Consider the following 23,009-nt stretch of genomic DNA (forward strand, 5'->3'; position numbering starts at 1 on the left):
TCTCATGACCCCACTTTCACTTTTTCACACCTCAATTACTATGAATAATATGAGGAAGTAATCAATTTAGCACACTTCACCTTATGAAGACAAACCTCATAAAAATAAATTCACCAAAATTCACCCCGCTGCCCAATCACTCTTAAATTGGGGATGGGTGGTAGCCTCCAGCCATCAGGCACTATCTACCAGCCCACCCCACTCCTTTGGGGCAGATCCACTTTCTGCCCCCAATCTGCCCCAAAGACACCCAAACTTCAAATATTCCCAAAAAATCAGCCCTCTGCCCAATCCCCCTGAAATTGGTGTGGTAGCCTCCACCCATTAGGCATTACCACCCCACCCCACTCTTTTGGGGCAGATCCACTTTCTGCCCCCAAACTGCCCCAAAGTCACTAAAACTTCAAAAATTCTCAAAAAATCACCCCTTTGTCCAAACCCCCTGAAATTGGGGTGGTAGCCTGCACCCATTAGGCACTACCACCCCACCCCACTCCTTTTGCCCAGATGCCATGCTATGCCCCCGAACTGCCCCAAAGTCACTAAAACTTCAAAAATTCACCAAAAATCAGGACTTTTCCCAATCCCCCTGAAATTGGGGTGGTAGACTCTACCCATTGGGCACTACCACCCCACCCCAAAATTTTGCCCCTGGGCCCCTTTTTACCCCCCGAATTGATTTGGATTCAGATTCGGATTAAATCCGAATCCAAACCGAATCAAGGGTGATTCGGGTGACCCAGATTCGGGCACAAAACAGAACAGGGGTGATTCGGTTCGGGTCCGAACCGAATCACCTGAAAACCCGAATTGCACACCCCTATTACTTATGCATCTTTTAAAAATTGCAAGCCCTTTGGGGACAGGCAGCCATTTGATTAATTAATTAATTTCTGCATGTAAAGCGCTTTGGCTACTTTGGTTGAAAAGTGGTATATAAATACTTGCCGTATTTGTATTTGTATTCCATACTGCCTGGCTGCTCCTTCTGCCCACTTCTATGTTCAAGATGGCTGCCAGCAGCCCAGGAGTGGAGTGAAGTAAGAGGTGCATGCTTTTCCTCCTACCTTACTTTAAGCCTGGGTTCCAAACCAGGGGTGGAGCAGCGGGATCAGGAGCAATCCTAGTGTTTTACCCAACCAGTCCTACCTGGGGTAGCCCTGTCCTACCCCCATAGGGCTGGTTGTGTGAATGACCTTTTTCTGTTTTCACACAATGCATATGTTGTGTGGTTGTGTGTGAGACATTAGTTTGGGCGTGACATGCACCTGACACGTGCTGCTGCACTGTTTGTGTGTGGCGTGCTGCTGGGCTTGTGTGTGACATGCTGCTGCATGTGTGGCACATTTGCATGTGAGGAGTGGTTATATGTGTGGCATGTTGTGGCATGTCTTAGCATATGGTGATCCACAACTGCATGTGGTATGCTGCAATCGGCATCAGCATGTTGTTGCACCTGTTTGTGTGCTGTGGCATCTATCTGTAGGTGGTGTCATGTAGTGTGCTGCAGCAAATACATAGTGTGTTGCAGTGCCCATCTTCATGTGATGTTGCAATGTGTGGAGCCATGTGGCATGTTGCAGCACTTTTCTGGTGATAGTTCCAGTGAGTGTGTGATGGTGTACATCTAGAGACATCTGGCATACTGAGGTGTGTGCCACTGTGTGGCCGTACCCACTTATGTGTGGCATGCAGGAGTGTCTGTGGTGCAGCATGCAGGGGCAGCTGTTTGTGTGTGGTGCAGTGTTCGTCTGCATGTGGTGTGTTGTGGCATACAGTGATGCCTGCTTGTGTGCAACATGCTGCCATGCATTTTTATTTTCTGCCATACACATTTGTGTGTGGTGTGTGAGGCATTTGTCTGCACATGCCGTTTTTTTTTACAGGCTGTTAAGAGCTGCTACAAAACATTCTGGCTTAGTTGCCTGTTCCCATTCCCCAGATCTAAACAAGAATCAACTACATTATATGACTAGAACAGTATTTGAACTCCTGGGCTAATATGGGGGTAATAATGAAAATGGCTTACATTTCAGCCTTACAGAGAGAATATGTGTGGATTGCTTTCAATAATTCACAGCACAGGTGCTAAGTATTGTAGAGCTACAATAAAGTTAATCCCCCCAATTCAGTTGTTATTAGAGACTGTGTCATTGGCCTGAGCAGTTTAAAACACAGCAAGCAACATTCTGAATCAACATAAAGCATCTAAGATCTTCCCTTTTGTCTCACTGGATTGGCTGACATACAGTGCTATAACAGAATTTACATGTGACAGGAGAAAATATAACACTTTTGTGCTCTTTTCATTCCCTGCTCCCAAATGGCCAGGGAAACAAGGACTGTAAATTACCCACAGTTAAAAGCTAAGCAATTTTAAAAGCCTAGAGTGAGTTCTCTCTACATTTATCTGTCTTGCAATTGTGAGAAACTTTACTACTCAAAACTTTATAACACTCCGTCAAATCAGATTATATCTTCAGTGAACATGTGTGCACCCCACTGACTGCTCTTAATGTAAAACAAAATAAAAGCTCATCCACACAGCAATGGGGCTGAGAAAGCTGCATTGATGGCTACAGTGGCAGTTGTGATGCAGCTGAGAATACTCCTCAGTTCACTTAGTCTGCCTTGAGAAATTAGGAGGGGGGGGGAATTATGTAGTTATTTAAACATTATTTTCCAAGGGAAATATTGCAAACAGAAAGACAAACAACCCATATGAAAGGACTGGACCTTAACATACCTTATATACAGTATCAGGGGTAGGCAACCTTGACTCTCAAGCAGTTGTTGAACTACAGCTCCCATTATCCCCAGCCATAATTTATTGTAGTTGGGGATGATGGGAGTTGTAGTTCAACAACAGCTGAAGAGCCAGGGTTGCCTTATCCCTGCACTATATCACAAACAGCAAGCAGTCCATAGCAATAAACCCTTATCAAATAGGTATTAATAATTACATACAATCCTACACAACTTGCAACCCATCAAGCTTTCAAACTAAGCCCACCAGCCATGCATCGTAGCCTGCCACAGGCTTGACAATTTCCCTGATTTTCCAGCCCCAAGGTGGCAACAAAATCAGAAGGTTTATCAGACACCATCTATGGCTGCTGAGCTGCATTCAGTTTGATTGATTGATTGACTGAATTTATACACCACCTAGTATAAAAATCTCTAGGTGGTATACAGAATTAAAATATAAAATATAACACATTTAAAACTCATAAAAATCATAGATAAAAACACTTTAACCACACATTAAAATTTAAAAATCCAAAGTTTGAGATGGGGCTATAGCTCAGTAGTGGAGCATCTGCTTTGCATGCAGAAAGGTTCAATCCCTGGCATCTGCAGGTAGGGCTGGGAGAGGCTCCTGCTTGAAACCTTGGAGAGCCACTGCCAGTCAGTGTAGACACTACTGAGCTAGATGGACCAAGAGTCTGACTCCGTATAAGGCAGCTTCTTATGTTCCTTTGTTGTGTATTTGTTGTAGGACTATACAATACATCTGTCATAAAAATCTGTAGCTCCTTTTGCAAGAAAACAACCACATTACTTCTGGTCATGACATAGGTCTAACTGTTCCCTTTTCTTAAGACTGCAATCTTATGCAGATGTCCTTGAGAGTAAGCCTCATTAAATACAGTGCAATTTACTTGCAAAGCATAGATGCATAGCATCAGGTCTCATCTGATAGTCTCATTTGATAAGTCATTTAATCCCCCCACCCCGGCCTCTATATTTTCCAGATTTTCATTAATCATAACTAATTACAATTGGTGGTAACATTTTCTTTTGCCAGAGCGATGAAGACTTTTTGCTTCTAAAGATACAGACCTTTAAGATTTATATTGTTAAATGTTAATATCATTAACTCATTGCTGAGGGAGGGTAGGATGCCTCGTTGTTTGAAGGAGGCAATGATTAGACAACTTCTTAAGAAGCCTTCCCTAGATCCCTCAGTGATAGACAGTTATAGGCTGGTCTCCAATTTCCCATCGTTGGGCAAGGTGATTGAGAGAGTGGTGGCTAACCAGCTCCTGGCAGTTTTGGAGGAAACCGATGATCTAGACCCATTTCAAACTGGTTTTAGAGCAAGCTATGGGGTTGCGTCTGCCTTGGTAGGCCTGATGAATGATTTTTACCAGGGAATCGACAGAGGGAGTGTGACTCTGTTGGTTCTTTTGGATCTCTCAGTGGTGTTTGATACCATCGATCATGGTATCCTATTGGATCACCTGGGGGAACCGGGGATAGGAGGCACTGCTTTGCAGTGGTTCTGCTCCTATCTCTCAGGCAGAATCCAGATGGTGGAGCTTGGTGACGGTTCCTCTTTAAAACGGGAGCTATTATATGGAGTACCTCAAGGCTCCATTCTGTCACCAATGCTTTTTAACATTTACATGAAACCGCTGGGTGAGGTCATCAGGAGATTTGGTGCAGGTTGTTATCAGTATGCTGATGACACTCTAATCTATTTCTCCTTACCACCACCACCATCATGAAATGGCATTCACTCCCTAAATGCCTGCCTACGAGCAGTAATGGGCTGGATGAAAGAGAAAAAATTGAAGCTGAATCCAAGCATGACGGAGGTGCTCATTGTGGGGATTGGAATTTTGAGGGATGAGTTAAATCTTCCTATGCTGGATGGGGTTACACTCCTCCAAAAGGAACAAGTATGCAGCTTGGGAGTGCTCTTGGATCCAGGCCTCATCCTTACCCTCAGGTGAAGGCTATGGCCAAGAGCGCTTTCCATCAACTTTGGCTGATTTGACAGCTGTGTCCATTCCTTGAACAGAACGATCTCAAAACAGTGGTGCATCAGTTGGTAACCTCCAGGCTCGAATATTGCAATGCACTCTACATGGGGTGCCTTTGTAGGTAGTTCGGAAACTTCCGTTAGTTCAAAATATGGCAGCAAGACTAGTCTCTGGGGTAACCTGGAGAGACCATATTACGTATATTTTAAAATAGTTGCACTGGCTGCTGATATGTTTCTGGGCAAAATATGAAGTGCTGGTATTTAAAACTCTGAACGGCTTGGGTCCAGGTTAACTCAGAGCACGCCTTCTTCTGCGTGATCCCCACAGCAAGTTAAGGTCATCTGGAGAGGTCCATCTCGTTACCACCAGTACGTCTGGTGGCAACTTGGGCATTTTCTGTAGTTGCTCCTGGCCGATGGAATGCACTCCCAGCAGATATCTGCAGTTTAGGCTCACCGTCAGCCTTTAAGAGAGCCCTAAAAACATACTTGTTTGGCTTTCCAAGACCTGGCCTTCCAAGGTTTTAAAATTGTTTTTAAAGTATTTTAATTAGTTTTAAATGGTTTTTAATTGTTTTTATATTGTTTTAGTACTGTGTCTTAAATGGTGTGTGTTTTAAATGTGTTGTACACCCCCAGAGCCTTTGGATGGGGTGGTTTATAAATGAAATGAAATGAAATGAAATAAATATTTGAGCTTACAGGTTCCTCAAATTATTTCATGCATAATAACCACTGGATAAAAAGGAAGAGAAACACTCCAGGTTTCCTGATTCATTACCCATCCTTCCCCAAACATATTTCCTGAAGAACACAGTCAGCAAAAAGTGCCTACATTCATCTAGTCATCTACTGAACTATGTCAAGAAAACTTGGACAGGTTATGATTTAACCCCCTGCCACATACACACACCTAACAATTATGATCAATTTATGATACATTTGACATTTAGGAGCTGTGTGTTCTCTCAATTTTTGGTTGTGTGGAAGCAAGATAGGAAGAAAACCTGGGTAGAAGTGATTGTGTGGAAGCAAAGTAGGAGGAAAACCTGGGTAGAAGTGATTGAGGAGCTTCACAAGAACATAGTGAAGTGCCTCGAGGTGATTTGCGGGTAGAGTGGGCTTAGCCTGCTCTGCCTGCAGATGAACAGGGAGCCATCCCTGGGCAGCCGGATCAGCTGCCCACATGACTATGGGCTCAATCATGGAGCCAGTAGGGGTGGCGGGGATTGTGGACTGCCTGGCCCCCGGAAGTCCCAGGATGCCCCATGTGAGTGCACGGGGCACTCTGGAGACACCCCTGAGGCTGTGAGGCTTGCTGTAGCCTCTCGGTTGGGGGGGGTCTACTCACGAGTTGCTGTGGTGCAGAGCTGTGCTGCGGCGACTCACAATTGCCAAAACACCATTGCTGGCTTTGTCATGGGATTGGGGGCCACCCAGCCCCCAGAAGTCCCAGAATGCCCCGTGCAGATGTGTGGGACATTACTGGGAGACCCCTGATGCTGGAATGGTTGTTTTAGCCTCTTGCCAAGGGTCTCCTTGTGAGTTGCCATGGTGCATAGCTGTGTCACAATCAGATGAAAAGGGTTAGCAGAGCACATGCTCCGCTAACCTCATTTAAGGGGGGACATTTATGGAGGTCTGCCGCTAGGAGTTAAGTGGCTCTCATTGCAGCACATGACCAGGAGAAACCAGGCTCGCTTAGCCTGGTTTCTCTGGTCGTGAGAACAGCCTCAGTGAGTGCTCCCAATGTGCCATGTTACGTGTGAAACTGGCCTATCTCTCAGCATAACTTACCCTGACAGGGTTGTACTCCATGCTCCAAGCAAAGGAACAGACTTCTACATGGTTACGCAATGCAGATGCAGTGTGGATGTATATACTCATCTGCCTTGTGAGGATTATCCTGTTCCCACTGAATTGGCTAGATGTAACCGGGAAACAGGGCCATCAGTTTTACATGGCCTGCCTGGAGCAGGAGCAGGGCTGTAGTATTTTTAAAAAATCATTGAATCAAGCCAAATAAGAATGGAAAATGAAAAGTAACAAGTGGGGACATGTGGAGTAACAGATTAAGGAGAAGAAATGGCTGCAGGGAGTGTACAAACCATGAGGTCAATGAGCTTTCAACAGAATCCTTTAAAGTACATTTGTATATTCTACATAGGAAACATAGGAAACTGCCATATACTGAGTCAGACCATTGGTCTATCTAGCTCAGGATTGTCTTCACAGACTGGCAGCGGCTTCTCCAAGGTTGCAGGCAGGAATCTCTCTCAGCCCTATCTTGGAGAAGCCAGGGAGGGAACTTGAAACCGTCTGCTCTTCCCAGAGTGGCTCCTTCCCCTGAGGGGAATATCTTGCAGTGCTCACACATCAAGTCTCCCATTCAGATGCAACCAGGGCAGACCCTGCTTAGCTATGGGGACAGGTCATGCTTGCTTCCACAAGACCAGCTCTCCTCTCCAAGATCAGCTCTCCTCTCCTACCTTCTACCTTCAACTACCTTCAACTATCAGGGTGGTTTGCAAAGAGATTATAAAAACACACAATAATAAAAACCCAAGATAAATTACCATTATAAGAATTAAAACAGTGATAAACCTAGCAACTGAGTGGTATAAATAATTAAAAGGATGGGCAGTATAAAAGGTTTTGCCTAGTACCTGAAAGAAAACAATGAAGCTGTTCTCACAAGCAGCCACACCCAGGTTTAAGCATCCAAGCCTGGGCTTGCCTGTGAGAACCAGCAAGATTTGCGCAGATACTGGTGGTGCTGCAGCGCCAAACCCAGCACTGCAGCCTGAAGCTTAGCTGGGGTTAAGGGCAAATGCACCCTTAACCCTGGCTCTGGGATCATGTGTGTGCACGAGCCACTTGCAATGAGTCTTGGCCTCTGTTAACCAGTGCAGCTGGGAGCAGCACAGAGCCATTTGCACTGTTCCTGGCAGCTCTGGTCATGTGGGCTGCAAAAGGTCCTCTGGGGGAAGGTAGGTTGAACCTTGTCTCCCCCGCCACACCCAACTGTGTGCACACAGCTGTGTGAACAGCCCCAATGTAGGTGGCCAGACAACTCTTCCTGGGCAAGGAAGTCTATAATTTAAGATGCAAAGGTTAGGCTGAGGAGGGGATGCGATTAGAGAGTATGCATGTGAGGGTGCATGCCTTCTGAACCTAACGCCCTATCTTGGCCCAAGGCTCCAATAGACATCACTCCCCTTGGACTAACTCAAAAGCTTCAGGCTTATGCCGGAATGTTGCGCTCTGCTACAAACATTCTCCGGAGAACTGAGATCTGTGGAAATTCATAGCTTTCAGCCTGGATTGTTTTGAGGGGTTGGAAAAAGGCAGACGGTCATTCTTTGTATATTTTTCAACAAAGGTGGAAGTAGATCAAAGGTAGACAACCTATCTAACCATGTCCTCCTCTTTCAGTGTGTCCACACAAAAACACCTTAGGGCTAATGTAAGGCATGGTAGATGCTATAAGCAGCTCTGAATTTCCATAGTATAGACTATATCTGAAGACAATTTGTTTCCTCAACAGTGTTCCTCCCCTTCTCAGTTTCAAAGACCGCCTTCCTTCCTATTTGCGATCACATAACATCCATTCAGCAATTGCTCACATAAAAAATAATAATTACGGAGGCTTCAGTTACGACTTCACAGTTAAGTTTGTGGTTAGCAGTGCACTTAAAGTAGGAAATAGACTTCATTGCCATGCATAAAAGATACAGCCGATCTTCATAAAAACTACTCCACTTATTCTTTCAAGCTTCAATTCAGCAAAGCATTTAACCGAATGGCTATCACTTAAGACTGTGCTTATTAAAAGAAGGCACATGCTTGAGAATTACAGTTCCTTGAAGAAAACCAGTAAAGCATGCTTCTGAATATAGGCTGCATTTTCTTAGAATTTACAAGAAACAGCATTCATGAATTTATACCAGAATATCTATCTATCTACACCGCCTGCCACATACACACACCTAACAGTTTTGATTAATTTATGATACATTTGACATTTATTAAATGTTATTTGGGGATAAAATAAAGTGGGTCCTGATGAAAAACGTTGCAGTGTATTAAAAGGTTAGTGTTCAGAGCTCCAACTTGCCTGGAACAGGAGGCACCTTGCAGTGAAGTTCTGGCCTTGCAGAGGGAGGGAAATTTCAAAAAGGGCGAAGATGAAATGGACAATTCTTTCTCTCCTATTCCCCTGAGGCCTTCTTCCCGTTATGGGTTTTGGCACCAGCAGGGAGTGATTCTGGAGAATGGGAAAGGGGAAATCTGTTCCCCCTTTTGTTCCTCTTGAAACATTCTTGTACAGTGCACAAAAAGGAGTTTAACCATCTTTTGCAACCCCGCAACACAAATTCCTGAGGACACTTAGTATAAGCTTAAGCAAGCCAATTCCTTGTCTTCCTCTGCCCTCCATTTTGCTCTGCTTCACGGCCTCTCAGGCCTCTTACTGCAGGTTTACCGTGAGGGTTTACTACAAGTACGAGGCATAACGGATATTCTGACGAAAAAAGAAGATTTTATTTTTTTTACTCCTGACATAAATCGGGCTAGGTTCCAATATGTAGGGAAAAATCCAAAGTATGTGAAAAGTGCTCTTTGAAATACTGCATGTACTTGGGGGTAAATCTAGCTGATATGTGAACGTATACCCACCCTCCCAAAGTAAAGTTGTGGTAAAGTCGCCATCTGAAAAAGCTTCTGGTAGTGTAAAGCCCTGGAAAATCATAGTCCAGTTAATTCTTTTCATTTTCCTTTCAGTTTACAAACAAATCTACTTCAGCACAACTGGGGAATCCCCCGAATATGTTGAAACCACTAACTTATTTGGGGTTGGCTCCACTTTGCGTACAGACATAGACACTCGACCCCTGAGTATGCCATTTATACAATGATACAATAAGAAGAGAGAGGAATAGTAAGGCTATTTACTCCCACATTTAGATATTCTTTGTTCATATATTTACCACATTTTGGACTTAGTAATAATATACTGTATGTTTTAGCAGAACTATGCATCTAAAATAGCACTAAGGAGTTCTATTTGAGATTGTGGTGGGGGTAGAGAATATATTTCATTGAAGATAGGAGGAAGAGTCAAAATGAGTTCTAATGCCCACTCATATTCAAGACTAAATTTCAAAAAATCATTGTATTTCAATGGCATTTTTTGGGGTTACTTTTATACCTCTTTTTAACATACATACTTCATAACACCAATAGCAAGATAATCCATGTAGAATAGTCATAGACATTGCACCATCCTTTGGAACAAAGGATGTTGTATATTAAATGTGCATAAATAGGGACCAATCCCATCACTCCAAGCATTTCTTGCTAACCCTACCATACATCTTCTCTATCAGCAATCTTTTTTTGGACAGAGAACTGCATGACCCTAGCAGCACATAAGGGACTCACTAGATCGGCTCCTTAGTATATAAGCTAAAACTAATATTACTGCATTTGCTATTAGCAACAGGCAATGAACACTAGTGAGCCTGCCAGAAATATAAGTGCCCTTGTTGAATAAATATATGGGATCTGAAACATCGTGAGACAACTGCCTCTCTAAATGGTACCCCTGCATCTTCCCTGAAAATAATCAAGACAAATGGTCTACATTCCAACAATGCTGTAAATAAATTATTACACTACAAAACTAATTAAGTGAGCAATGACTGTCTGAATCATTTTGGACTGTGGCCCTGTCCACATACATTTATATGCTGCTGCTTTTGTGTTTTATCGTGCTATATTGGGGCCATTCACATGACCAGGCGGGTGTGGGGGAGCAGGCTGCTCCAACTAACCTTCCCTCCAGACAATCACAGAAATGTTGCTGAGAGCACGGACCACACTCTCAGTTGTAAACTGACTGGAATTCACATGTGAAGAATGGTGGGGCATCCATATTTTAAATAAATAAATAAAATTACTAGAGTAATGCAGTTACTACTTTCTCATGGGTTGATCTCATACTACTTTGCTATCATTTGAAGATGGTATCATGTGGGATGGGCAGATGGTATAGATCTTATCTGTGCCATTGTTAGTGGGCTGTATTGGGTGGGGTAGATAAATGAGGTTTGAGTGTTCAGCCATTGGGGAAGAAGGGGAGTTGACAGGTATGGGTGAAAGGCACAGAGGTGTGCTTCCCATAAGCAATGGTATCAATAAGATGTCACATCATCCCTTGGTGACTCAAGTTTTAAATAATTTATTCATAGCCAGATCCAGGATGCTGGTCATTTGTTCCTTTGTTAGGGAGATTACTGTCAATGGTCCAGGATGCCAGTGTTAATGTTCCATAATGGTCAGTGGACTTCTCTGAAATAGGAGCTAGAGGTTGGGAGACAGACATAGATGGCTCAGGAATGTCTGGAATATGAAGAAGCCACCAGAGCTGGAAGAAAGGGCCCCAGTAGAGAGAAGGATCTGGTGTGATTTGTGAGTGTAATGGATTGACGGAGACTGAGGGAGTCAGAGAGAGAAAGCCAAAAGCTGAAGCACCTTGGGGTATAGGGCCTCTCTCTGGGAATCTGATTTGAGGGAGTGGGCCCTCATGCTGTTTGGCTCAATCTGATGTCTGACATGGATTTATTGTAGGGGAAGAACGGCATTTCAGTCCCCAAATTGATTGATTGATTGTCGTCAAGTCAGTGTCAACTCTTAGCAACCACATAGATTCTCTCCAGGATGATCTGTCTTCAACTTGGCCTTTAAGGTCTCAAAGTGGTGCATTCATTGCTGTCGTAATCGAGTCCATCCAACTTGCTGCTGGTCATCCACTTCTTCTCTTTCCTTCAACTTTTCCAATTTCTCAAGGGAGCTGGGTTTTCGCATAATGTTTCTAAAAGTATGATAGTTTGAGCCTCAAGTGAAAATTCTGGATTGATTTGTTCTATGATCCATTTGTTTGTTTTCCTGGCTGTCCATGGTATCCTCAAAGGTCTTCTCCAGCATCCAAGTTCAAAATAGTCAATTCTTTTTCCATCTTGCTTCAAAGTCCAGCTTTTGCACCCATAGAGTGTCACAGGGAAAACCATTGTCCGAACGATTATAATCTTTGTAGGTGTAGACACATCATGTCACATCAGTTTCAAAATAGCAGAGAAAAACCAGTTTGGTGAGAAAGCAGCAAAGCAAGAATCCTTGGGACAGTTCTTTAGGATTGAAGAACTACAAGGATTTATTTAATGAAAAGGTTACAAACAAATGTGAATAAGCCTGCAGCTTAATTTCAGCTGTAGCCCATGGCTGAAGAGAGAGAGACCAAAACAGACAGCCATCTCTGGAGAGACAAAATGGAGACTAACAGTGGAAGAACAAAGAGGGGAGGAGTCCAGCACTTTTATCCATGACCTTAAATCTCCCCCAGTGGTCACTATGAAACATTGCAGCTGAGACATGATGCTGCCAGGGTCCTAGCTCCAACATTTATTACCAAACATAACAGAAACACCATAAGTCTCCAGTGATCTCTACTCCAAACCAAGACAAACCCAGGTAGTGCCACCCAAGAAACTTCTCACCAAAATGGGGAGCATGTAACAGAGTCTGGCAGGTATAAGGCACATTAATGGTATACTGACAATGTTAACTGAACATCCTTCATAAAGTATTTTATAAAGTATGCTACAGTTCCTTAAAACTGTCTGTAAACTAAGCAATCTTTTAAAATTGTCCTAAGAATCCCCTTCACACTTTGCTCCATTTGAACAAATACTTAATTATCACAGCTATGCAATCCCATCTTCATGAGGAAGGTGGACTTGCATAGCTGTGAATAGTACTTCATGTCATATGTCATAGCTGTGACATACTCTATGGATGGTTGTCCTTTATCTCTATATCTAGCTTGGGATCATAAATGGCAAGGAGCTATGCTTGCAACAGATTTTGCAACCAGCTCTCCAGTAATGGATTGGATACAAGTAAGTAAATCCATTCAAAGACTTTATTTGGGCAGAACACAAACACAGTCGACATGATCAGACAAATGAGACAAGAACACCTTTCTCAAAGCCTCTTCCTTCAGACCCCAGTATATAATATTCAACGTTGGTTTGAACACATATAGAGTGGACATTGTAAAATACCATCCAGTCCTCTGATGCTTGTATCTTTTAATACTTTGTTTCTCCACAAAGATATTGTTTTATTCCTAAATGGCTCAGGATCTTTGCCTCAAGCACACATGCTAGGCAGGATACTCTAAATAGCTATCATCATGAGCGAGGCAGGTATCCTGACAGATTTGATTACCGTTCCCCTGAATCCAGTTACACCAGCTGGCAAAAGCATCAAATGCAAATATATTTGGGGTTTTATTCTTTCCTTCTCCCAATCTAGGTTCCAGCTGAGAAAATTGGTCAGGCTCTGCATGCTCAAAAAGCTTGCAACCTTACCACTCCATCTCAGTTTCCTCTTAATAAAAGGTGCACAACATTTGCTATTTTTAAATAAAGAACAATTAGAGTCAACCACATTGAAGAGCTGCCACATGAGGTATTCATTTGTTAATATAAGCATGGAAAATCTATGTAAGCTACGCTAAACATTTAAATGAAGTCTTGTCAATCATTTGCCATTCTCTAAGGTGGCCGGAACAAAAACTTTATACACTACCTATACCTGTGTATACTTATGCCCAAAAAACTTCATAAGGAAATACTGTTAGTATTTGAAGCAGAAATAAATACTACTGCTACTACCACTACTATTACTGCCCAGAGACGAGAGTTTGGGACGGTATAGAAGTGTGATAGATAGATAGATAGATAGATAGATAGATAGATAGATAGATAGATAGAGATTACAAATACTATTTGGTTAGCTGCCTTGATACTAAGTAGTTAAGCTAGGATACAAATGCCTAAAATAGATAAATAACAATGTCCAAGTAAGGACAGAACTTTCTACATGATTGAGGCATCAACATACATACATTAATGCTATCCAGTCCTAGAAGTTGCCATTTATGTCTTTCTGATATCTCCATGCTTGGAAAAGCTAGGACAAATCATCTCCTTGCCCTGCCCTGCTTCCATCAGTTTACCCAAGCCCCATGTTGTCATTCAGCCTGCTTCTCCACTTGGTGCTCTTACCCATCATAGCTAAAGGGGAGCACACACTGTTGGTAAATGCCAGGTCATTTTCTTGATTTCCAATAACAGCAATAGTCCTCAGTCTACAAACCAACAGTCATCATCCCACAATGGCACGCTAGGCCTTGGTGCAAGTCTGAAAATAACCAATCACAGGTGGGTAGCTACAAGATTAACTTTAGACCCATGGTATATTCTGATAAGTCCTCCTGAAATCCCAGGGACAGATCCCAGCAATTATGCTAATGTGCCCTCAAATGCCAAGGTTAGCACTTTGCTACTGCTTCTTCAACTGCTAGCCAATTGTTTTTGGCAGTGGGAACTGTTGCTTTAAGGGTAACATTGGCTTCAGGTATTTGAAGCAAATGACAAAGTTTCCAGGGACTAGTGAGTGTAAAGTTGCTAGAAACACTGTTTATTATTTATGTATTAGATTTATATACTGCCCTTCCAATACAGGTCAGGGCGGTTCACAGCATGATAAAAAACAATTAAAACAAATTAACAATTAAAATCAAACTATTAAAACATAAGAAAACCAATAAAACAGCTAAAAGCCCTGAAAATCAGGGCAACAATTTAAAACGATTTAAAACAGTTAATCATTTAAAACCCTGGAAGGCCAGGCCAAATAGGTAGGTTTTAAGTAGGGATGTGCAAAATGTTTTGGGCACAGAACGATCTGTGCCCGAAACAGCGAATTTCGGGTGATCTGGGGCCGAACCGAATCACCCACAAAAAGATCCAAGAAATTTCGGCCACGAGCCGAATCACCCAAATTTCGGGCCCGAAAATTCGGGTGATTCGGACCTCCATTTTTTTGCCTTCTTTCCCCCCCTCCGTTTTGAGCTATGACGTCTATTTGAATTTCCCGCCTTTTTGCATCCCATTGACTTCAATTCAAAAAGGTTGGATGTGACGTCTGCTCGAATTTCGGGTGCCAGGGGCAAAATAGTGGGGTGGGGTGGTAGTACCTAATGGGTGGAGGTTACCACCCCAATTGCAGAGGGATTGGGCAAAGGGCTGATTTTTGGTGAATTTCTGAAGTTTACGCGTCTTTAAGTTTTCCCCCGTGAAGGGTGTATTGCTTCACGTCGGGGGGAAAGGGGTGTCCTAGAGTGGGGTGGGGTTGGTGGTAGTGCTGGGTTGGGGCAAGGAAGCTACCTGAATTTTTTCAAAGGATTTGAGCAGAGGGCTGATTTTTGGTTAATTGTTGAAGTTTTTGCGTCTTTAAGGTTTTTCCTCATAATAAATTATAATGGAGCTTTCATCAGCCCCATAAGTGCACTTAGGGGGTGCTGGGGTGGCCCAGAGCAAGTGGTGGTGTAGTGCACATAGGGTGCCAACCACCCACATGGGTTTCTAACCCATGGGGTACTTGCTTCTGTTGTTTCTGAGGTTTTCTGAGTGTGGATTCTATGATAGCAAATGAGATTTTCAATGAGACACCATGAATCCACTCTAATTAGTTCAGCCTCTAGTCCCACTGATTTCTACAATTTGATTAGCTACATGTAACCAGGTGCACACTTGCAAAATAAGAAAATAGTGTTGTAATAAAAAGGTAATGAACGATCAAGCTGGGGGTCCACGTAAAGCTGAAAGCCTAGGACTGGGTCTCACAATCAGTGAGACCCGGTTTCTTCCAGTGAGTGGGGAGCGAGCCATGGGCAGCCGGATCGGCCGCCCCCATGATTGCCGGCTCTGTAATGGAGCCAGCGGGAGCAGGGGAGTCCCAGTATACCCTGCGCAAGTGCGCAGGGCATACTGGGGAGACCCCCGGAGCTGAGAGGTGGCTTTTCGCCTCCCCTCCAGGGGTCTACTCATGAGTAGCAGTGGCACGGAGCTGCGCCACAGATACTCACGATTAGAGAGCCAGATTTTGCGGAGCGCTTGCTCCACAAACCCGGGCTAAGGGGAAGGTTACTTGGGAAGGTTAACTGCTCAAGAACCACCAGGCTCGCAGCCAAGCCCGGTGGTTCTTACGATTGGCAAAAATCGGGCTAGGCTCTCCTAGTCCGATTTTTGCCGATCGTCAGAATAGCCCCCTAGTCTGTTATTCGGTGGAGAAGGCATCCCTGTGTATATTATTCATGGCACTTCCAAGTCTCCCCTGATTATTCAGAGCTTATCCTACTTCCAAATTGAAATGACTGTTAATTAGCATAGCCAAAAATTTTGATGGGAAAAAACAAATCAGATCAAACCTTTACATACTCTGAGGGAACCTGGGTGGATTGTCGTTGACATCCGTGAGTGTTATATTTACAGTTGTTGATCCCGACAGTCCTCCAACTTGTCCAGCCATGTCTTTGGCTTGAATGACAACTGAATAATGTTCTCTGGCTTCCCTGTCCATGTTATGCAAGGCTGTCCTGATGACACCTGTAATGTTAGAGAAAATTGAAAAGAAGAAATTAAAAATAAAAATAATGTTTAGCTGTTTTAAAAGGTAAGGAAAGGGTAGCCCATCCCCCCACAGTTGCTTTTGTCAACAGAATGAGACACTAAAGAACCTGATCCTGCAGAACCAGTTAACCTCCTCAGTAAACCATTCAGTTGAAATTCTGATTTATATTTAACAGATTTTCACTCTACTGTATCTACGTCTGTCAGGAAGAAAAAGCTTCACCCAAGACACTATAAAGAAATATCAAACACCACTGCATTGTTTTCTGCAAAGGCAAATGGGATCACATTTGCTAGATTGTCAGCTTGCTGGAGGATATGTAGAAATTAAGAACACTTCTGTTACAAGAAAGCGTAATATGCTTAAGCGTAAGTGATTAATCCAATGCATGCAAAGCAGAAAGACCTCCAGATACGCTGCCAAAAAAGATACTGGTTTATCACACATGATAATTGCTTAAGTAGCAGTTTAATTGAATTATTAATGAATGTAATGTCATGCCTTATGTGTGAGGTCTAAAAAGATCTTACTTTTGGACTGTTAAAAGTTTTGTTTTTCATTGAAAATGTTGCTGTATTATTATGAACAACTTCGTCAATGCAAATGACTCCTAAAGTTCACATATGTTTTTATCAGGCAAACTCAGTCAATTGTCTTAGTGTAACATTATTCAGACTTCACAGGAGCTTCAAATAACTCAAATGTTTGCATACTCCTGGACCAATAAAAGTATTGCTTTAGGTTTTTTGGCTCTCTGAGACTGAATTCTCATGCAGAATTACTTACCTGGAAGTAAGTACAGTTTTAAAGGTTTTTTATTCTGTTTCTGGTGAGTTTTTAACCCATATATAGGGTTTTAACTGGGTCTAACTTTTAACTGCATTTTATTAATTTTATACTGTTTTATCCATTGTATTGTCTCTGTGAACTGCCTCGGACAGTATTGCACTGCAGGGATGGGATACATGAATACAAAGGATATTTATATACTTGCTTTTCAACAAAAGTTCCCAAAGGGGTTTACATATAAACAAACAAATAAATAAAATGGCTCCCTGTCCCCAAAGGACTCACAGTCTAAAAAAGAAACAAAGACACCAGCAACAGCCACTGGAGGGATGCTGTGCTGGGGATGGATAGGGTCAGTTGCTCTCCTCCTTCTAAATAAAGAGAATCACTATTTTTAATAGATACCTCTTTACTCAGCAGGGGACAAACATTTTTTAACACAAATAAATAAAATAAAGGCCACTGAGCTCATTGGTACCTCCTTCTGAGCATAGGATCAAGGTGGAGATCAGCTCTGCCGAATAAGAGTTCTACAAAGCAGTTCAATAGGCTCATATACAATGATGACAACAGGTTAGAGGAAGTATTGATGGAAGTCTCACTATCTCATAGAATGTCTGGCTATCATATACAAAGAAGAAATTAGAGAGTTTCCAAAGATCTTCAGAGTTGTGCTTCATTAGGTTACTGTAACCTATACATTCCATTAGGTAACTGTACCTACACTGCAAACAAGAAAAAGACATTTAGCATAAATGACTCCGAAATATCATTTCGGATATTCAAGTTGAGCACAGATTGTACTGTTTTGTTATATGTGCATATAATTATCATATATTGCCTTGAGCAATTGTAGAAAGGTGGGATGATGTTTTAAACAGACAATTTATTTGGTATTGCACTTGTAGCAGTGAAAGCCTTGAATGCTGATTGGCTGAGCTGGTATATACATTCCAACTCACAAACATGCACAACATCCCACATGTCTGATGTTCACACAAGACAGGGCACTGAGGTAAAAAAGAAACCTCATAGTTCTTAAGAGTAGAAGGGGCTGTATGCTATGGAGGAGAGAGGCATCCTAGAGAGTTTTGCAAGAGAACAGTCTGGCTATAGCACATAGGATAAAATAGGCAATGGGATGAAAAACCATGGGCCTGAGGAAATAATAGGTAATTGTATCAATGAAGAAAATAGGGCTGGGGCAAAATCTCACAGGCAGCTTAGGAAAAGGAGGGGGATGAGCAAGCTCAAGAGTTATGCAGGCAGACTTGCCTAGTGAGCCATGTCCACTCTCCAACTCCTCACCTTCTCAAAGGTAAAGGAGCAGTTGGCGGGGAGGGTTAGGGAGAAGCAGGACTCCAGAGAGTCTGGGTCCAACTCCATATGGAAGGAGGGGTGAGTTAGCATTTTGATCCTCTTTCCCCCTTAGACTTTGTCAGCTTCACTACACAGAAAAAGAACGATGTCCTTAGAGTCCGATGCGGGATAATGATGGCCAAGAAGAAGTGGTGGGATCTGCATTCTACACACTGATCAAACTATCCTGCCAGTCATAGTTTATCTAAAGTGTTTTTTATATAATATATTCCACCTGCCTTTTGAGGTTGTTTTAAATGAAAGGAAAATTGGTAGTGTTTTCAGGACCTTGGACAAGGCTTTGGGTAGTCTCAAAAATACTTTTTGATTGCAAATACTGCCAGGCACTTGCTGGTGGTAAATGGAACTCCTCTTGCAAGAGTGTGGAGGGTTTATAGGAATGATCTTCATTTATCAGTTGTGATAACCAGCTGATTCCTTTTTCTCACCAATGTTTCCATAAAATTGCCTGTTTACCTATCAATATGTGCAGGTTTCCCCACAGTGTCATATGCACATGGGCAGAGGAATCAGTTTAGTTGTCCTGCCAGTTCATTAAAGGCATGTCGCGTTGCTTGCATGGTAGGGGATTGGTAATGGGGGTGTTTAAGATATCTGGAGCCCAGTTTTTCCCAGGGTTTTAGTTCCTCTAGCTCTACTTAGTATATCTGCTGAATTCGGTCCGGACGCCCTCGCGGCCCCAGCAATTCCAGATATAGTAGTGCATGCCATTAAGATGTCCTCTCTCCCAAAACTAAATAAATACCTATATGCCTTTGTGCATGGAGGCATGGGCCCTGGACTGGATTTACTTGGGGACAAATGGAACCTGGAACACAGATAATGTGTCACCAGTGCAATGGCAAGATATTTTAGTTTCAAGTTACTTTCTAGATTGTGAGCCCTTTGGGGACAGGGATCCATCTTATTTATTTATTATTTCTCTGTGTAAACCACCCTGAGCCATTTTTGGAAGGGTGGTATAGAAACCGAATAAATATAAATAAAAATATATAAATATATTTTAGATAGTGTTAAATGCAGCTCAATGGATCTTAAATTGAGCCTAACCCAACAGAAGATTATTTTCAGGCCAGGGCCTATTGGACCCTCAAATGGTAACTGCTGGAGATGCAATAATCCTCACACCAACTTAACACATATGTTCCGGGACTGTCCCATGGTGCAAGGCTTCTGGAGGGTGGTTATTGTGAATTAACTTAGTGATGGATTCATCTCTTGCACTGAAGGATCTGCATGTAGTGTTGGGGTATATCCCAACTGACGGGGGTAGAAAATTCAGTTCTAAACAATGGCTATGGAGGAGCTTACTCATAGCCAGTAAGAGAGACTGAGAATCTCTCAATCCCCCTAGGAGTGAGGATTGTGTGTGTGACCTGTTTGAGTCAGCAGCACATGAAAAATGGGCCCTCATAAAAGTAAATAAACTGGATAAATGGTCAGACATCTGGGACAACGTCCTTGAACTATTCTTAGAATGAAAACCCCTCTGATCTACCCACATCTACTGGTGCAATGGTGAGTACCCCTTCTCTTCTCTACCACCCCTTCTGCTCTCTTTCTTCCTTTTTCTCTTTCTTTCTATATCTCTCTTTTCTTTTCTCATCTCCCCGCAACCAGCGATGACTTGGGAAGGGAAGGATGGGCTTGGGAAAGATGTTTGTAAAATACAAAATGTCAAAAAACATTAAATAAAAAATACTTTTTGAGGTGCCTGGCACTGGTAGTAAGAGGTAAGTGTCAATGGTACACAAACCCAGGTACTGTTTACTTTTTCAGTTCCCACTTACAGCTCAGAAGGAACTGCTAAATATTAAGGTGGTGATTAGACAGCTACAGGATTCAAAAGGAACTGGGAGCAGGGAGGACTGAGTGGACAGAAGACTCTTTATTCCATTGCCCCTCTTCCTTCTGTAACAAAATAGTCATTTCCCCTCTCTATTCCCTATAGACATTTCATTGGCAAGAAAAAAGGCTCAGCACTTCCCAAGTAGAACTGGTCAACAGTTAAAATCACCGCACTCCTGCTGAGAAGTGAACCAATTTAGTACCTTGGGTCATTTTTGTGTGCCCAGCCTGAAACTGAACCAATGCAGTGTGTAGCCCAAGTGAGTATAAGTCAGAAATAGGGTAAAATATACAGCTTTTGGTTCTGATGTTAATCACATATTCACGGTTGTTCAGGAACATCCAGAGAGAATAAAGTCTTATGTTAAAAGAACAGTGAGGATGTTTCAAATCCACATTTTATATTTTAAGTTGAAAGAACACAGCCAAGGCTAAAAGGTCACTGCAGGTCAGATCTGCACAGATCCACTACCCACAACATATTTTTCTTGTATATGAGAGTGTTTTCTATATAGGACAACACAAAACGTTCAAAGAAAGCTTTGCCTTAATCTCTGGAAAGGTAAAGCTTAAAAAAATAGTCAGGGTTTTTAAAAATGAAAAGAAGAAATAAAATTGTTGATCTTCCCTTCAAAATATCTCAAGAAACATAAACACTGAAATTAAATCTTAAATAATAATTTTTCTGAATAATGCCTTCAACTGAATAACCACAACAAGATGACAAAATAAGGACCAATTACAGCTTTTTGAGACATGGATATGGAAACATGAGATAATTTATAACTTCTTAAACAAAAGCTATCAAACTTTTCATGTAGAAGGAGGGATCATGTAGAAGAATGCGCTCTCTAAGATCCTATTAGAAGAACCTCCACCCCCAGTACAGTACTTCCAGTGACTGTTGCTGGTGTGTGTCTTATGTTTCTTTTTAGAATGTGTGCCTTATGTTTCTTTTTAGAATGTGAGCCCTTTGGGGACAGGGAGCCATCTTATTTGTTTGTTATTTCTCTTTGTAAACCGCCTTGAGCCATTTTTGGAAGGGCGGTATAGAAATCGAATTTATTATTATTATTATTTTATTATTATTTTCCACAGTCAGACAGGTGTTATTGACTGGTTTGTTTTATCCAGACATCGAGTCCTTCCCAAGGACCTGGGATGCCAGAATTTTATTGTCAATGTTGTTGCTGTTGTTATAGATATTGTCGCAGAATATAGGCTGTTCCCAGTAAAGCTGCTTTTTCTAATTGGCTGATGGTGATTTCTGTGGCCCCTATGGTGTTGAGGTGCTCTTCAAGGTCTTTTAGAACTGCACCCAGGGCACCAATGACCACTGGGATTATTTTGGTCTTTTTCTGCCACAGCCTTTCAATTTCAATTTGTAGATCTTTGTATTTTGTGTTTTTTTTTCTATTTCTTTTTCTTCTATTCTGCTATCCCCTGGTAATTATTATTATTATTTTATAATATTTTCCACAGTCAGACAGGTGTTATTGACTGGTTTGTTTTATCCAGACATCGAGTTCTTCCCAAGGACCTGGGATGCCAGAATTTTATTGTCAATGTTGTTGCTGTTATAGATATCGTCGCAGAATATAGGCTGTTATATATTATTTTATTATTATTATTATTATTATTATAGTTTATAATATAATCCTAATTTCACTTACCTCCTCTGGGAGGGCTTCTCTGAGGCCATGGGGGGTTTCCTTGGAGGTTCCCCCTCCGTTATGCAGTAAATCGCCCCATTCGATCATTCTTCAGCTCTTTCCTCGCCTTCCCTCCATTGTAGTGGCCATTTTGGAGACAGCTACACATGCTCAACGGTCTTCTATGTGGTGGGGTCAGGACACGCATAGGCCCATTGGGCATGTGCGGTGGCCTCAAAAATGGCTGCCATGATGGAGGGAAAGCCTGGAAAGGGCTGAAGAATGCCTAAATGGGGTGATTTACTGCATAACGGAGGCCGGTGGTAGAGGAGGAACCCCATGGCCATGGAGAAGCCCCCCAGAGGGGAGTAAGTGTTTATTTTTAAATCCGTGAACTCCCCCAAATGGCCGGGGGGCTCGGTCCATGGTCAGACCAAAAAGGAAGCGCTTTGGTTTGAACCCAAACTGTTCAACTGAACCAGTTCAATGTTGAACTGGCTCGACATTGAACCCCTTTGCACATCCCTACTGCCTTCTAGCACCCCTCCCTTACCCAGCCATGTGCCAACTGCTGCCACTGCTCTCTCCCCCCTCCTGCTTCTGCCTCTGACATTTTCAAGAAGGAAAACAGAGGCAAAATCTCAAAGTGCTGTGAAGCATTTATTGGAGCCCAATGTGTTTCAGCCACAAGAAACGTGTTCTTCAGGGGCAGTATTCCAAAGAAAACTCTAACAAATAGTCCTTTGCCTTGTCATAAGCTTGTGGAAAGGCAAATGACTACTTGTTAAAGTTCTCTTGGGGATACTACGAGGCTGTTCTTATGCTCACCCTGACCCAGGTGAAGGAAGCACAGCCTGGGTTAGGCTGCATGTGAAAACTTCTATGATCGGGGCCCAATCCTGGTGGGGCAGTGCTGCCTAGCCCAGTTTTTAAACCTGGCTCTTAGCGGGGATTAAAGGCTTGAATGAGCCTTTTATCTGGGCTCCGTGATTGTATGATAGCTGGGGCTGCGTTAGCGGGGTTGCATT

The 23,009-nt window shown here is 42.5% G+C and overlaps 1 protein-coding gene across 8 annotated transcripts in view; it reads right to left on the reverse strand.

Moving 5' to 3' along the window:
• The window catches only part of CDH18 (cadherin 18), an 896,981-nt gene that overhangs the window by 74,426 nt on the left and 799,546 nt on the right, over positions 1 to 23,009 (reverse strand). For all 8 annotated transcript variants that reach the window (XM_053243963.1, XM_053243962.1, XM_053243957.1 and 5 more), the window contains one exon: positions 16,120 to 16,287. In XM_053243963.1, coding sequence (XP_053099938.1) covers positions 16,120 to 16,287 — 168 coding nt within the window. The remainder of the gene's footprint in view (positions 1 to 16,119; positions 16,288 to 23,009) is intronic.

This window comes from Hemicordylus capensis, chromosome 4 (assembly GCF_027244095.1).
Source record: "Hemicordylus capensis ecotype Gifberg chromosome 4, rHemCap1.1.pri, whole genome shotgun sequence".
Lineage (NCBI taxonomy): Eukaryota > Metazoa > Chordata > Lepidosauria > Squamata > Cordylidae > Hemicordylus > Hemicordylus capensis.